The 17,445-nt window shown below is 48.5% G+C and overlaps 1 protein-coding gene across 3 annotated transcripts in view; it reads right to left on the minus strand.

The window, feature by feature from the left end:
• Window positions 1-7,082: 7,082 nt before the first annotated feature.
• Window positions 7,083-17,445, minus strand: part of POP1 (POP1 homolog, ribonuclease P/MRP subunit) — a 38,847-nt gene continuing 28,484 nt past the window's right edge. For 2 of the 3 annotated variants that reach the window (XM_059165949.1, XM_059165948.1), the window contains exons 14-16: window positions 15,700-15,854; window positions 10,814-11,155; window positions 7,083-9,906 (exon numbers count right to left, since the gene is read on the minus strand). In XM_059165949.1, the coding sequence (XP_059021932.1) occupies window positions 9,249-9,906; window positions 10,814-11,155; window positions 15,700-15,854 (1,155 nt within the window). In that variant the 3' untranslated portion in view covers window positions 7,083-9,248. The remainder of the gene's footprint in view (window positions 9,907-10,813; window positions 11,156-15,699; window positions 15,855-17,445) is intronic. The other variant, XM_059165950.1, reaches the window with a different exon arrangement.

Raw genomic sequence — 17,445 nt, forward strand, 5'->3', positions numbered from 1 at the left:
TTCTGGGGAAGGGGTGGCCGTGTGTGTGTTTTCGTGTTTTGCTTTTGGCTGATGTTTCAAACATGAGCGGGCCAACTGGGAGACGTAATCACAGGCCTTTCATAACTGCCTAACGATGGCAAGATGAATGGTTTGGGTGGTGCTGGAGTCATAAATAACAGCAGCATATCAGGGCAAAACTAAAGAGCGAGAAAAGGGAGTGAAATAAATCTACTGGGATTCCAGGGCCATCTTTCCCAGGAAAACATCGGGATGAGAGACTTGGTTCCTGTGCCAGACCGAGAGCCAAAATCCTCAACACTCTTCACATGGCACCAAAGCAGCACGGCATTGACCTTGAAGCACTTGAGGGCAAGTCCAGGCCTGATCGAGGTTGGGATCTAACCCCTCGGGTGCCCAGCCTGGGACAGCAGACTCGTTGTGCCTAGATGGATGGCAGGAGGCAGCACGGCCTCATCGCAGACCAGGATGAACTCAACCTTGAAGTCAGCTGCCTTGTGCTTACACCCGGAATCTGTGTCTTTCCAGCAAATGATTAAGCCTCTCTAATCCTCACTTTCCTGGTCTGTAAAATGGGGATAATAATAGAAATCTGGCTTCCAAGTTTAACTGGAATATTGCACACAAAGCCTGGCATATAGTGGGGTACCCAGTGTTCCCCCTTTATCATTACTAATGACCGCATGAAGTAGCTGGAAACTAAAAGAACCATTCCACTGGCCAAACTGGTGAAACTAATTTTTCTTACACCTCGGGGAGATGCAGGCTGAGGAGCCATGACCATGAAAATGGAGGTGTCCTGCTGGGGTTGGGGGCTCCCTAGCCTTCCCTGCTCTTGGCCTGACTCTGTGGTTAACGCAGCCCCCTCCTCCCCCTGTCCTCTCGGCCTTGACTAGGGGAAGTATCCACAGATCAGGACTGGGAATAGGGTGGATACCCTGTCCACAGCCATCCTCATCTCTGGCCTTTGGGGAGGGCCGGGAGGGACAGAGCCCTCTGTGACAATGCTGCCCCAGGAAAAACAAAACCCCAAATTCCAGTCCTCACTGACACCACCCCCACCCGCGTCCTGAGAGAGCTCACTTCTCTTTCGTTACCACTTCGTTCCCAGCCCTGGTATGTTTGACAAGCTTTCGCGGGAGCCAAGCTCTGCCCTTGGTAAGAAGCAATTCCTAAAATTTCCAAAAAAAGGACAGCTCTACAGACCCCTGACAGAAAACAATGAACGATGCATAAAGGAATTTCATGGCTTTGCACAAGAGCCCAAGTTCCAGGCCTTTCTGAGGAAATCTTTCTTTTGTTCTGGAGCCTCTGGCCAGCTTGTCACCTCTCAACCTGGTGCGGGTGCCCTGAGGTCTTCAGCCTCCCTTCTCTCGCCTCCCAGGGCTCAGTGGTCCCAGGGCCAGCTCAGGCCAAGTGCCCACTCGGCTTTTCTCCTCTCAGTGGGTATCCACATAGACGTCCCAGCCACGGCTCCCAGGGCAAAGGAGAGGAATGCTCCCTCAAAGGCCACTCAGGCTTGCGCGGGCATGATGTGGGTGGACAGGAATGACTCGGGGCCATCCAAAATGCTGGGTGAGACCAAATACCAACACACTCTGACCTCTCTCTGGACACGCTTCGGGCTCCATCTCTCAACAGGGAGTCAGGACCTGACATCCCAGACACATCCCTCCAGTGCCTAACAGCTGAGGGGTGAAAGCAAAACGCCATCCCAGGCGCCACTGAAGGATCCCCTAAGTGCGAGGTCGTGGGAGCTTGCAGGGCCTGGCAGAGTACCCACAGATGGCTTAAAGGGACATCTATTAAATGCTGGAAGAAACTCAAGTTCCTGACAGAAGAGTCAGCAGCCAGAAACTAGGCCTCGCTATTAAAACAAACACACACACACTTCGGCCCCATAAATACCTAACTCCCCAAAAGGGTAACATTCACATTTGTGAAAAGTCAGTGTCAAAAATACCAGAATCTTTGGGGGCACTTGGATATCACAGTCGGTTAAGCGTCCGACTCTTGGTTTTAGCTTAGGGTCGTGAGATGGAGCTCTGCGTGGGGCTCTGCCCTGAACACAGGGTCTACTTGAGATTCTCTCTCCCTCTGTCCCTCCCATTCGTACACACATTCTCTCTCTAAAATAAATAAATCTTAAAAAAAAAAAAAAAAAAAAGAATGTTAGGAGTGGGAAAAAAAAACCCAGAAGATGCCTATCCTGGTGATCCTCAAACACGATCCCATGATTGGCCTGTGTTGGAATCATGTCGGGCGCTTAATAAAAATTACAGATTTACAGATTCCAGGGCCACGCTGCAGATGCTCAGAAACGTGTGTCTGTAGCAAGTTCCCCAGCTGCTTTGGGTGATAACCAGGTTTGGAAGCCACTGACTCAGTCCACACCGCTCCTGCAACTTTTCTGTGACTAGAAGCCCCTAGCGGTCTTACTCAAATGCAGACCTGTTTCAGGTCTGGGCTGCAGCCCGAGAGGCCATGTTTCTCATGCTGATGCTGCTGGTGTCAGGCCCACCCCCTTCCCCAACCTCCTCCATCCCACCGAGGACACAGGTAGACTGAGTGGCAGACACGGTGCGGGGTGGGGGAGGGGTTAGAAAACAATGAGGCGGGCAGGGGGCACGCACACGTGCCCCTTGGCTCCTAGAAAAGTTGCACCAGGTAACAGCCCGTCTCCTGAGGGCTCGGGTGCAGGTATCTTTTATCCCGACTCACGTTCCCGCAGGACACTTCTTGTCCAGCCCTCTCTGCAGCAACCAGCCGGCCGCAGGTGTGGCCCCAAGGCACCTTGCCTTCGCTGCTCCTCTTGTTTCTGCCCTTGGGGCTTCTGGGGGCCCTTCCCTGCGGTGCCCACATAGCCGACTCAGCCCTTCTAGCACCTGTGCGAAGATGCGAGGAAATGAGCACTCCCTGGGGCAGCCCTTGACCGGGGGGCCTGCAAGCTGGTAAATACAGACTGTCTCCTCTCTCAGAGGTGCGTCCCCTGTCTCCATAGGTCAGCAGCTGAATAAAGCTCGCTTGGATCGGCTTCCACGCCTTCTCAGTTCGCTCTGCCAGGCTCCACATTCCCATCTCCTGAAGTCACCTGAAATAAACTACCTGCAGGTCCGCTATCCGGGCTCTGCTTCTGAGAACTACCACGCTCATGCTTGCCTCAAGTAGTAGCTGCGAAACCCTGCAGAGCAAGGGAAGAGGAAGCTGGAGACTTCAGAGAGGGCCCCCGGTGACCCAGAACATCTGAGACTCCCTGAGGCCAGAGGCCCTGCCCGAGGCTCACGCAGCTGTGCAGGATTGTTCATGGAACAAATTATGCTGTGTCCAAAAAGTAAATTGAAGATCCTCTGTGAGATGTTGGAAACCAGAAGGAAAGCTAAAGAATGAGGATTGTTTCGTTCTCCTGGAGAGGAGAAAGCAAAACCCGCTTCCTAAAATTAGGGGCTAAGGGGCACCTGGGTGGCTCAGTGGGTTAAGCCTCTGCCTTTGGCTCAGGTCATGATCGCAGGGTCCTGGAATCCAGGCCTGCATCCATCCTGCTCTCTGCTCAGGAGAGGGTTTACCTCCCCCTCGCCCTCTGCCTGCCTCTCTGCCTACTTGTGATCTGATAGCGTGCTCTCTCTCTCTCAAATAAGTAAAAATAAAGGAATAAAATGTTTAAAAATGAGGGGCTAAAGGCCCTAAGAAAGGGCTGGCTCTCAGTCTGAGCTGACAGAAGTAAGGATGAGGGGTGATAGGCTTATGCTGGGGCTGAAGGGGCCGTGCAGCCATTGTACAGTGCCGAGGGGAGACTGTCTCCCTGTCACTGGGGGCATTCAGCTTGGAATGGAGGGAGGGCAAACTTACCAGGGATAATGCGGAGGGGATTCATTTTTCAGAAAAGAGCTGAGAAATTGTTTCTTATCTAGGACCCTCTTTTTAAAATCCTGGAGATTAGGGTGCCTGGGTGGTTCAGTCGGGTAAGTGACTGCCCTGGGCTCAGGTCATGATCCCAAGGTTCTGGGATCAAGCCCTGCATTGGGTTCTCCGCTCCGTGGGAAGCCTGCTTCTCCTTCTCCCTCTCCCTCTGTGATCTCTCTCTAGTTCACACTCTCAAATAAATAGATAAAATCTTTTTTATAAAATGGAAACATCTCAAACCAAGTCTTTTTAAAAAGATTTTATTTATTTGACAGAGAGAGCTCAAGCAGGCAGATCGACAGGCAGAGGGAGAGGAAGAAGCAGATTCCCCACTGAGCAGGAAGCCTGATGCAGGGCTCCACCCTAGCACCCTGGGATCATGACCTGAGCCGAAGGCAAATGCTTAACAAATGAGCCACCCAGATGCCCCTCAAATCAAGATTTTTAACAGTATGTTTCTGCCCCAAAAGAAGGAATATTGATTGACCCATAACTTCATAACCCCCCGCGCCCCAATTTACACAATGATGTACACAACTGAATCGTATTTTAGTTCTGATGTTTTTCCAAAGTGTCTGTTTTCTCATGAGGTCTTGGCACCACCTAGTGGCGCATTAGTCCATTGCAACACATGCCTGGGTTAAAACAGGCTCATACAATTTACTATCAACACGCTCTTTGATTAGCACAGCAATTCAACAAAAATAAATGCCAGGCATAAGTTAGGGACTCAGCTAGAGCCTGGAGTGCAACAGTAATCAAATAAGACATAGTAGCCCCTTCATGAGGCTCACAGCTGTAGACAATGAAAAGTAAATAACCAAAGTATTATAGCTTGTGATGCCCTTCAAGAAATAAACCCTTCTGTGATAAAAAATAACGTAGGCAGGAGGAAGCCTCTCCGAGAAATATGAAATCAACTAGGAAGGATGGGGTGAGAGGGGACAAGGGTGCAGCGAGCGGGGAGGAGGGGCTCTTCCACAAACACGGCTCCGTCTTCCAAGTCCTGGGGGCACCAAGGGCTTAGCTGTCCAAGAAGCCAAAAGAGGGCGCCTGGGTGGCTCAGTGGGTTAAGCCGCTGCCTTCGGCTCAGGTCATGATCTCAGGGTCCTGGGATCGAGTCCCGCGTCGGGCTCTCTGCTTAGCAGGGAGCCTGTTTCCTCCTCTCTCTCTCTCTGCCTGCCTCTCTGCCTACTTGTGATCTCTCTCTGTCAAATAAATAAATAAAATCTTAAAAAAAAAAAAAAAAAGCCAAAAGAACAGCGATTGGAGGGAGAAACTAGGAGGATCCGGTGTTTATAAACATTTCCTGAAGTGAAAGCACACAATGGTTAGGGTAGGTTCTTCTAGAACAGTACCTGACTGGGGTTAAATTTTCATTTTAAAAAAGCAGGGAAGGGAAATGCCATTACATGAACTTGGCTGTTCATTCCGACCCTGCAGGACCCTACTCGTGGCCATCAGTGTCAGCCGGGTGCCTCACTCAAGACAGCCTACGTCTGCTCCCTCCCTGCAGGTTTCCCCGTCACTGATAGGCTTCTGTGCTCTTGCCTAACTACATGGGACCCTCACATTAAAAGTCTAGAACAGCGGTTCTCTATCGTGGCTGCAAGTCACCTCAAGGGGCTCTTAAGAATCCCAGTGTCTGGGTCACACCCCTCACCAGTTAACTCAGCATCTCTCGGATGCGGGCCCCAGGCACCCGGGCTTGGAAGACTCCGCAAGAGACTCCCGAGATGGAGCCAAAGTTGAGATCCCAGAGGCTCTGAAAGGGAAGAGAAAACAGAAACCTCATTTTGTACTCAGTGGTGAAGGTTATGTAAGTCATGAGCCAGGCTGTTCTTTCAAGCCCAGGCCTTCTCCCCAGGTGGAAGCCCCCACTCGGGGCAGCCCAGGCCCACCACGACATTCCCATGAAGTTCCCACCTGGCTGTTTCACAGCGCAGTGCACAGACCTGTGAGCTGGGCCTGTTCCAGCCACAAGGGTGGTAAGGTCCAGTCATACCTTCCCAAGGTGCAAGGGCTCAGAAGAGCCAGACCTCCCACCCCTACAGCCTCAGCCCAAGTCACATGTCAGAGCAGCCTTGGGGCTTTTGAAGAAACACCGCTGCTTGGGCCCGACCCAAGATGGCTTTCTGGGCAGTCAGGATTCTAACGAGCAGCCAGGAGTGAAAGTCCTGGTTGTCCAAAGGACAGTACCCATACCCCTGAGTTCTGGACTGGCCCTTGGTGGCAGGGATAGCTGTGTAACAGGGGGTGTGACTCTGAGGACCCCCGGTGGTCTTTGTGTGATGTACTGTTCCCTGCTGAGCAGCCCAGTCCTGACCAGTTAAGACCACCCAGCTGTCCATCCAGCTGTCACCTGTCCACCTCCCTTCCCACTGGCCCTCCCTAGGCCTGCAGCAGCTCCGCCAGCAATGCTGCGGCGAGTTTCCAGCAGAGCCATTACCTACAAACTTCCTCCTACCAGTGAAAGAGGAGGAACATTCGGGTTCATGCTAATGAAGCTCCGTAAGGAACTGGCAACGCGCTCTGAACCTGAGAGGTACCCAATGGATTTTTATATGAGCAATTACTGACGCTGTTTTTCTTTTTCTTTTCTTTTTTTTAAGATTCTATTTATTTGTTAGAGAGAAAGAGAGAGAGAGCACGCGCATGAGCAGGGAGAGCAGCAGGCGGAGGGAGAAGCAGGCTCCCCTCCGAGCAGGGAGCCCAATGCCGGGCTTGAGCCCAGGACCCTGGGATCATGACCTGAGCCGAAGGCAGATGCTTAAGAGACTTGAGCCACCCAGGCACCCATGACCCTATTTTTCTTAAAAGAAAGCTACTGGTACACATCTCAAGGTCTAGAAGGGTATGTGCCAGAAAGATAACGTAGGTTACATGTCGGTGATTTTAACTGTTGTTGCTGTTGCTTACCAGCATATTCTAGGTTTTCTATGATGAATATTAATACAAAAATATTACTTGTGTGTAATATTTTTGAAAAGCTGGGCATCATCTTACAGAAGGAGTCAATTCTGTCTTACACCACTCAGGTGGTGTGTAGCTGGTCTCCAGGTGCTGAGCTCACAATGCTGCTTTTTGGGACACTTCCTGACTTGGCAAACTCCGGAGGCTTCACCCCTATGACAAGAGTCCAGGGGCCACGTCGTACTTTTTTGGCAGTTCTGCAGCACCGGTAGAATCAAAATAAACACATTTATTCATTTTTTGCTGTGGACAGTAACGCCCTTCCTGTGTCTTTTCACAGGAGAAATGGGTTCCTTCCCGCATATGTGCAGATTTTGTCAGTGATTCTGCGAAGTATATTCCCTGAAACTCATGTTCTCTGGATAACAGGTATGCCAAAAGAAGAACAACGGGGGAGAGGGGGGAGTCTGGGAGAGACAGCTCGATTTCCTTCCTGGAATCTGCAGGGGCTGGGTGACACTCGTGTGGTGTGAACCAGCGAGAGGAGAATGCGGACTGCAGCCCTCCCAAATCTGTCTGGCCATCACTTTCCAGGAGACAGCTCCAGGGACCAGCGCTCCCATGAACCAGTTTTGGGAAACGTGAATCTATCCTTTCAGCACATAGTTCCTGGGCCTTTTGACACAAAGCAGAGTAAGTGTGCCCTGTCCTGTCGTGACGGCAGGGCGGCAGGCCCCAGGCGGGGTGCTAGGCAGAAAGAGGTTAGGGGACTCAAGGCATGCTCAGGCATCTCTGTCATCCAGCGAGCTGAGCCACAGACGGAGTGGCCTAGAGCCAAGAAAACCAATGAGGAATGGCCCAATAAACACTCACAACTGAACATCAGGTGACATTTGAATGTATTCTGTTTACAGACACCACTAAGTCACACTGGTGTTTTTTTCTTTCTTTCTTTATTTTTTTGCAGTCTCATTTGGGTTGGACACAAATACATCCAGAGGCATGGTGAGAGGGAGACACATGGGACAGCTCAGTAGCCACTGGAACACCTGCTGTCTCTCCCCGCAGCCCGTCTCCCCCAGAGACATTTCTAACGACTGCTACTGCAAAACCCAATACATTTACACGAAATAACGCCTAACTGTACATTTAAATTAAGAAACAAACCCCACTCGGGCTCTGCTAGAAATGGGGGGCGGGATGACAAGGGTCTGAGGGTGTGAGACACACAGGGTAACGAAACGTGAATGAGCACCCAGTTTCTCCGCAAGTGAAAAAAGCAATGACGGCACTCCTGTGTGGGACAGGACAAGACCTCTTTGACACCCTGCTCCATTGTCAGGTGGACATCGTGACTGCATGAGTGTCTAAAAGAGGCCGTCCTTTTAATCACCTGTCAGAGAGGTAAGTACTACAATGGTACGGCCACGTTCCCCAAAGTGTGTCCCTAAAAACACTGGTCCTACAGAGTGCTCCTTGCAAAAGGAGTTTGGGAATCAAAAAGATTTAGAAAATACTGTAGGCTGTTATCTGCTTCCTGGAGAGACACAATGCATATTATCAGATGGAAGGTTCTAGAAATCCCCCAAAAAGAAATGCTTAGCTTCCTTTAACCCATAGTTTCCCAAATCAATGAAGTTAGAATCTTTTTTTTTTTTTTTTTTTTTTTAGATAACACACTTCATAGAACATATTTTGAGAAACCAACCTCCATGGCTTTGAAAAATTTTTTGCAGAAACAAAAAGCACAGAAGAACCAAGTAGCTTCTAGGATCATGTATCTGTTGGTCAACAGCAAAGGGACAATGGGTCCTAAAGACCAGAGCCCCATTCTGATTCCACCCGAAACCCTCTGCCATACACCGAGCCTGCCTGAAACAGGCAGCAATTTTCCACGGTTTCCTTCTGCATGGTGTCAAGTGTTAGGCACGCTGATTCCAGGACGGACTCGAACATAGTCCAGATGGGGGGACCCTATGTCATGCACAGAGGCCAAGTGTTTATAGCCTTTCCCTCGCCTGTAACAATCAGTTAAGCAACCACTGTTGCTTATCTCGTGTCTACAGGGCTTACAAATACACTTGACAGTCCTTTGTTCCTACTGAAAAAGGAACAAGAAAACATACAGAGCATCTAATGATTTTCAGCAAGAGTGACACAGACCAAGAAATCAATACAAAAGCTATCCATGCCCAATACTTTTCAAGTGTTACAGTAAGGACAAGGAAAGATGGAAGCAATCCAGGAGATTACCATGAGATTACCGGAATGATGTCAGTATCCCTTCGTCTGCATAATGCCTTATCTTTATTCTCATTTCCAAGGAATTTCGTGTGATATTTCGAAGCAGAGGATGGCAAAAACAAAACTCTCCAACGGGGGGACTTGGCAAACAAGCAGTTAGTCTGTCTCTGCTGTGGGGTGTCCATGGGCGCTCACACCTCCACGGCAATTCTCGCAAACCGATACTGCGGGGAGGCGGGCGCCCTCAGCAACACGAGCCCCCTCTCGGCTGCCGGCTGGGTGGACAGCATATCCAGCAAGCCCGTCAAGCTGACAAACCCCAGGGCTTCTCCGCCGCCGACGGCCATGGAGAAGTCTCCTTGCGTGACAAAGCCGAGGAGAACTCTGGAGCAGTGAGAAGTCACCCCAGGGAGGGGGCCTGACCACAGGCCCAGGGTCAGAGCTTGGTGTCCGGCTGCAGGGGGGCCCCCGGCCAGACCCTCACGCTCAGTGGGCGCCTGTTTGTTCTGCCTCTTCTCCACTTTCTTCCTCTCTTTCTGCTTCCGAATCTCGCTCTTGAAGGGGTCACTGTGCTTGGATTCCTGGGGCCCACAGTACAGCTGATCCTGACGGAGCCGAAGGAAGTCCTCCTCGGTGGGGACACAGATCATGGAGTGCGGCTCGGGGCTGCCCTTCCTCAGCAGGGCCAGGCTGACCCACACCAGCGCCCTGGGGAAACGCTCCAGGAGGGGCAGGCAGGCCGCTCTCGTCAGTGCTGGCTCCCCGCTGCCGGAAGCCCGCCGGGCTGCCCGCTTGTCCCTGGAGCTGGGCCCACACCAGGTCGACAGCTGCTTCAGCCATTTCCTACTCCTACGTGAAGTGGGAGACACATGTTTGAGAAGATTTTGTTTGGGGAGAAAACATGCCGTCAGAAGACTGGGCACTGTTGGGAGTTAACTTGGTTTTTTTATAATCCATGTAGGGAAGGATCAAAATGGTAATTTCTTCAAAAATTGAAAACAGACATTAATATATTTTTGTCATATTTTTCTTCTTATGGGTCTACCATTTGTAGATGAAGGCCTAAAGGTTTAAGAAGCTGAAGGTAGAGAAAAATGAGACAGAATCTAAGGCTGAGAGAGACAGCTCTGAAATGAAGGAAGGACAGGAAATGAAGTTACTGTACAGAAAAGAAGTGCGAGGCAAGAGGGCTGAGCACAGACCAGAGCGGGACTGGGAAGCCCCATCGAGCAGGGAGCGGCAGGAACACCCTTCGTACAGTGGCCTCTCTGACAGGACCATGTTACAATGAGGGGACATGGAATCACTCCTAAACTCTGGTCATTCCAAAGGAACCAGAAGAAACGGAATTCGGGGATGTAAAGGGAAGAATGCTTACTCAGAGTTCACAGAGGGAACGTTCCTTGTTACCTCGGGGCACCCTCTGGCGCAAGGGGACAGCTTTGTCAGCAAAGACTGAATGAAATAGGTCACAGAAAACAACTGCTTTGGTTTATGTCAGTGGGTGACGGTACTTTAAACCATCTGGGCACATTAGTATCGTGCCCCATATCAGATGTGACTCAGCTATGTCCCCGAGCCCTCTGTGGACTGGGTGACACAGGACTGGCTTGTCCCCCACCCCCACCCCTACCCAGAAAGTCCAGATGTTCCCCAGGGCTTTGCATAAAGGGACAATGAGAACCTTTACAGCCTATAGCCTGGTCAGAAGGAAAAGAGACCACGTAAACTGTATCCAGGGGTCATGGGCACTTACCGCAGAACACAGAGGAGACTGCCGGTGGCATCCTGGCACGCTACCCACTCGGTCCCCACCCGGGCTGGGCACTCTGTGTCCATGGCTTCTCGGGGCTCACTGCAGCTGCTCAGAGATGTGCCCCCTTCGTCAGACCACAGATCCGTGTTTTCAGGTGTGGGAGCGCAAGGCAACTTGTCTCTCCTCGAGTCACTGTCCTCACCACTTGGAGAGGAGGCCACAGAGGGTTCCTCTTGGGCCTGGACTCTTGACTCCCACTCCTGAGCTAACTGCTCCCAGGGACAGCAGAAAGGAGCCAGGGTGCCAAGCTTCACATAGTTGGGCCGTTTTGCAGGAGGGCGCCTAGTGAAAATCAAGGAGGAGAACCAATTTTTGAACAATTTAGGATCGGAACCACAAAAATAATTACGGCCATTGCACTACATCTCTACTTGAAAAACAAACCTACAAAACAAAGTTTTCCAAGAAGTATGATAAAGATAACAACCAACTCTATTGGCCAAGCTTCTTTGTTTCCTTTGGTTTTACTTTTAAAAGGTAATACATCCAGCAAAGCGGCCCCACGTGGCCACCTCACAACTCCAGGGGACGCCCTTCCTGAAAGACCACAAGTTCACAGTGTCCCTGGAGTCGTGCTGCAATGTCCCAGCGTGTGACAATGTTCTAAGTTCCACGGGAACGGAAGGGGTGCTGGTGAGGTTTCTCCCCCCACTCGACCTGTAGCTGGTGAAAAACGGCCCTGGGGTACTTGTCTCACTTGGGGACACGGAGGAGGAAATGAATGACCCAGCCACCCTCCAAGAGATCATGTCATTATCTGTTTTGTAATGCATCCTTCCAGAGACATTTTGTGGACCTATGTGCAGATATGTACCCTTTTCTTTCTGTTTTGTTACCCATTTTACACAGGTGGTGATATCCCAGACTCGGTACTTCTGTTTAACTGTTTCCATTTCACAACATACCTTGGAGATCATTTCATATGAGTACACGAAGAGATCCCTCATTCTTTTGCAAAGGGCTGCCTATCTTAGTCCTGGGTTATACCCTAGCTGATGAGATAGTCCCCTACTGCACGGCATTTTGGTATTTTCAAATCTTTGCTTCTAGAAACAATGCTGCAACGAATGACCTTGAACATGTCACACAAGCACAAGTATATCCGCAGGATAAGTTCCTGAATGAACTGCTAAAGCAAAGACAATGAGCACTTGCAATCTGAGAGAGATTTCCAAAATCACAGGGTGACAGTAATCAGCTTTTTTCAGCAATGTATGAAAGAAGAGCCTTTTAGCAATACCACAAGCTAATGAGAACCAGGACCCTGAAAGGCAAGGAGCAGCCGTACCGTTGGCCATTCTGGGCTGAAGGACTCTTAGGGAGTCCCAGACCCCATAGGACAGCATCCTATGGGACAGGCCCTGATACTCCTTCCCTCACATGCTTCTTACTTTGTGCCATGCCCCAGGGCCCCAGGCAGACAATGAACCTGCAGATTTAATCAGGGGTTCAGTTTGAGCCTCTGCTCTGAAGTTTGAACCAAATGTGTTCTGGCCTCCCAAGACAGGCAGCTGGTAAAAAACACCCTCACGGTAATTGCCTCCCCTGAAGACCTTTACATGGAAATAAATGAGCTAGTAACAAGAAAAAAAAAAAAAAAAAGGTGAAAAACACTTAAAAGTAAATAGTTTATACTCATTAAACAAAAAATTAAAACAATAAGATGTTACTTTTTCCATCCATCAGTTCTATCAATATTATAAGTTGGTAATATCCTATATTATTCGGAGTGAGGGAAAACAGCCACGCTCCTAACTACAGGTGAAATCCTAAATTAATACAAACGATAATTGATGGATAGTACAAAAAAGTCTTTGGGCTATATATATATTTTTTTAAACGAAATCTTATTGGTGGGATTCAGCCTAAGGTGTGTGCTTTCTTTCCTGTCCAACTCCTCTCCAACGACCGCAGTTTCTTTCTTACATGCCATGGGCCTGGGGGGCGGGGGGGGGGGTGTCAGATGATCCCCTGATGCCCCCAGACTTTGTCTTCTCCTTCCTCCTCCAAGATCCCAGCTCCCCCGAAGCACACGCCCTCAGCCGCTCTCCCTCCTCAGCCAGGTCCTCCTCTAGCCGCCCACACACCCCCTCCCCCGCCCTCTCGACTCTGGTCACTCAGCGGCTTCGACACCTACCAAGATCAGCTCTGACGCCCTGGGCTACCAGAAACTTCATGTCCTCATTTCCCATCTTTTACTTCAACTCAGACACCCACTCTCCTGGTGCCACTTAGTTTTTGGTCACTGCTATCACCTGCTCCTCCTTAACATCTCAATTTCAAGTGTCTACCCTCAGAGCGATACCTCCCATTCCAGCCCATCTGCCCCTCCCTCACCACAACTCCTCAAGCGCTGGAACTTACTATTCCTCCACCATCTCCTCATAGCTCACCACCGTTCTTGCATGTCTTTTCTTTTTGTTTTTTAAAGATTTTATTTATTTATTTGACAGAGAGAGAGAGAGAGAGAGAGTGCACAAGCAGGGGGAGCAGCAGAGGGAGAGGGAGAAGCAGGCTCCCCTCTGAGCAGGGAACTGGCCGTGGGGCTCGATCCCACGGCTCGATCCCCTGAGATCCCCTGAGATCATGACCTGTAACCAGCTGAGCCACCCACGCACCTTCACTTGTCTCTTCTTAAGCTTAAACTCTCCGGTTCATAAGAAGAATCATTCCCTTACAGGTACCCTCAACTCCCTTGACCTGGTAAAGCCCATCCTGGTTACATCCAACTCTCTAACTACCTCCACGCCAGCCCCGATCAACAGAACAGGGCTGGGGAAGAACACCCAGAAGCCCTGAATGGTCCTGCTGTAAACAAGTGCACGCCCTGACATTTCTCCAGTCAATTCTATCTTCTGCTCATCCAGAAAATGGTCTCTATAGATTCCTCTCTCCTTGAATCTCCAACAGCCTCTCTCCCCTTCTTAGTCCTAACTGATAACCTCGCCTCTCTTTTCACTGAGAAGCCGGTCATGATCAGGAGAGTTCTACCTATCTCTGGGCCAGAGTCTACCCTCCCTAAATCTGCATTTTGCATCTCAGAGTCAGCCTTCCAGTAGACTAAAATGAACGTTCTGAGCCTCTCTCTTCCCCACTCAAGGGCTTTGCTCTTGCAATGTCAGCCTCCCTCCCTCTGCTGGGTCCCTCCCCCACCAGCCTAGAAACATGTGCTTCCATCAAGAACATAAGCTCCATGGGGAAAGGCACCAGTGCCTAGAAGACATTTGACACATGGTAGGCTCTAAATAAATACATTAAATGAATGAGTAAGTCAAGACAAACAGGTAAAGATGCATATGGAAAGCAGAGATGCATCACAGAAGCGCAGAGCAAAAAATTAGAAATAAACTAAAGAGCCGCTGATAAATTACAGTTCAATATATGGGAGCCCTGGAGGTAACTGCTGAGTTCTATTTTGAGCAAGGTTGACAGTTGATGACTCACAAGCCAAGCCTGGCCCACTGTCTGCTTTTCTATGACCCAGGAGCTAAAAATGGCTCTTGTGTTTTGAAATGGTTAAAAAAAAAAAGACGAATTTATGGCACATGAAATTATATGAGATTCAAACTTGTGTGTCCACAAACAGAATGAGGCCGGCCCACAGCCACGCCCGTTCCTCTGTGTATCATCCGTGATCGTCCCTGTGCCACAAGGCAGAGCAGAGCTGAGTGGCTGCCATGGAAACCAAAGGGCCTGCAAAGCCAAAAATATTTATCATCCGGCCTTTTACAAAAAAAGTTTGCTGACACTTGGTTTAGAGTCACATTTATTGATACAGGAAAACTATCCATAATAGATTGCTAAATAAAAAGTACAGGTTTTGAAATAGTATATATACTATAATCCCATTTCAAGAAAATTTGTACCTAAGAAAAATCCGCATGGATAAAGAAATCTAAAGGGTGAGAAATAAGTACTATTGTCAAATAGTACTTAACAAACACATAGAAGACTTAGTATTCTGGGAGGCATGAAATACATGATTACTGCCTTCAAAAGAGCCCATAAGCCAGCAATCCAGGAAAGCACTCCTGTCTTTCTACTCATTCATTCACCTGTCACTTGACCAAGTCCGAACACGCACTGCCTGCCTCTGTGGTTGGATGGTGAAAAAGAAAGCACAATCATGGAGCTCATGGTCAAGGAACTACACCATCCCACTATCTCTCCATTCATCAGTCAACAAAGACAGTTACTAAGGACACCATGCACCAGGCACTGGCTAGATGCCACTGACGCCACAACAAACAAGGGAGTCTCTGTGCTCCCGGAAGCCTGGAATGGAGGTGAGAGTCAGGCTCTAAAAGGTGGCATGCACTTCACAGTGTAAGAGATGCAAACCCCTTCGCTGGCCAGTCCCCCAGGGAGAGAAAAGAAAGGAAAAAAATAAGGCTAGCTGGATAGATACCGACATGTAAAAATAGTTACTTATCTGTCTGGATGGAAGGAATACACCTGTTTACAAAGCACTTTTACACATTCCCATAGTTTCATTAAAGTCTCATAAATACATACCTCTATAACTGGTAGTAAAAAAACGCAAATGCTATTTGGAAGGGACAGGCCCCCAGTTTAGGCACGCACCAACATCAATGTTAGCAAATGACCGTGGGAAGGGTCTCTAACCTGGACAGGCCTACAAGAGCCACATATAAGACGATCTCCTCACTTCACTACGTCTTGTTTTATTAATTCAAGGAAAAGTCTATGAACCCTCCACGTTATGTAAGAGTTACTGAAGCCATTCCAAGCATCACTGGCCAACATTGAGAAGGCCCTTCTCTTCCTCACAAGATGTTAGGAAACTGGAGAAGCTGGTTTCTTACCTTTTGTATTTTTCAAGGAGGTTCTTGGCTTGCTCCTCGGCAAACACAACACCCGCGGGGCAGTCTGGGAAATCTCCAGGGATGTCCGGTGACCTTTTGTACTGCGAATGCATCACAGACTCTTTTAACCCGCCAACTCTTGCCCCTCGATAGATCTAACAGAAATGTCAAAAAGACCCTATTAATACACCAACCTACAGTAAAATTAGTGTTTAATGTTTGTATGGAGAAAATGCAAAACCACCTAAATGCCCATCAAAAAGAGAATGGGTGAGTGTGGAATAATCCTAAAAGGGGTTATACACGAGCAAAAATGATGGAACAGCTTCATCCATCAACACAGAAAAAATCTCAATGTTGAGTGAATATAGTAAGTTGCAAAAGCATAAATGTGGTGAGATATATAAAGTCTAAAAACAAAATATAGTTATTTTATGTGGGAATACAGAGCATACTTAAGAAAGCTATAAAAATAGGCAAGGTAGTGACAAACACTGAAAACAGGAATAGTGATTCTTTCAGGAAGAGGACGGGCAATGGAGCTGGAGAGAGTGCTTCCAATAATTCTGTCATGTTTCATTTCTTTTTTTTTTTTAAAGATTTTATTTATTTGTCAGAGAGAAAGAGAACACAAGCAGGGAGAGCAGCAGGCAGAGGAGAAGCAGGCTCCCCACTGGGCAAGGAGCCTGATGTAGGACTTGATCCTGGGACGTGGGAATCATGGCCTGAGCAAAAGGCAGACACTTAATAGACGGAGCCACCCAGGCTTCCCTGTAATGTTTTCTTAAGCTACAGGATGGGTGAAGGGTCCATATGTATTATTTCAGTATCTATACTTTTTTGTATGCTTAAAACAGATCATAGTTTAAAAATTAGAAGTGTTTTAAAATATTCCCCTTCTTTTTATTATTATTATGATGATGATCATTTTATTTATTTGACAGAGCGAGAGAGAGTAAGAGAGTACAAGTAGGGGGAGCAGCAGGCAGAGGAAGAGGGAGAAGCAGGCTTCCTGAAAAGTAGGGAGCCCGATGCAGGGCTGGATCCCAGGACCCTGAGATCATGACCTGAGCCAAAGGCAGTCCACTAAGCCACCCAGACACCCCTATTATTATTTTTTATTAAGTAAGCTCTACACTCACTGTGAAGCTTGAACTCATGACCCCGAGATCAAGAGTTGCATGCCCTACCAACTGAGCCAGTCAGGAGCCCAAGAAATGAATCTTAAATGATTAACCGAATGTCTATTATACCAAGCATAATTGCTAAAATTTACCTATGTGATTCTAACAGTCTTATCTATTATACTCTCTGGTTCAAAGTAATATTTAAACTATCAAGAAGAGGGATGCCTGGGTGGCTCAGTTGTTAAGCATCTGCCTTCAGCTCAGGTCATGATCCCAAGGTTCTGGGATGGACCCACATCGGGCCCCCTGCTCAGTGGGGAGCCTGCATCGCCCTCTGCCCCTCCCCCTGCTTGTGCACACACGCTCTGTCTCTCTCAGACAAATAAATAAATAGAATCTTTAGAAAATAATAATAATAAAAAAACTATTGAGAAGGAAAAAAAGCATTGGATTTTAATAAAGCTTTTAGCTGCAGCTAGTAGGAATACATGGTCAGCACTTAAAACTAAAAAAGTTATGCTATACATCTATAAAAATTAGAAAATTATAAAAACTGCTTTTAAACTGTAACAAATTCTTTTGAGTAAAAAAAACACCACACACATAAAACAAGACAAAA

Source organism: Mustela lutreola, chromosome 3 (genome assembly GCF_030435805.1).
Source record: "Mustela lutreola isolate mMusLut2 chromosome 3, mMusLut2.pri, whole genome shotgun sequence".
NCBI lineage: Eukaryota > Metazoa > Chordata > Mammalia > Carnivora > Mustelidae > Mustela > Mustela lutreola.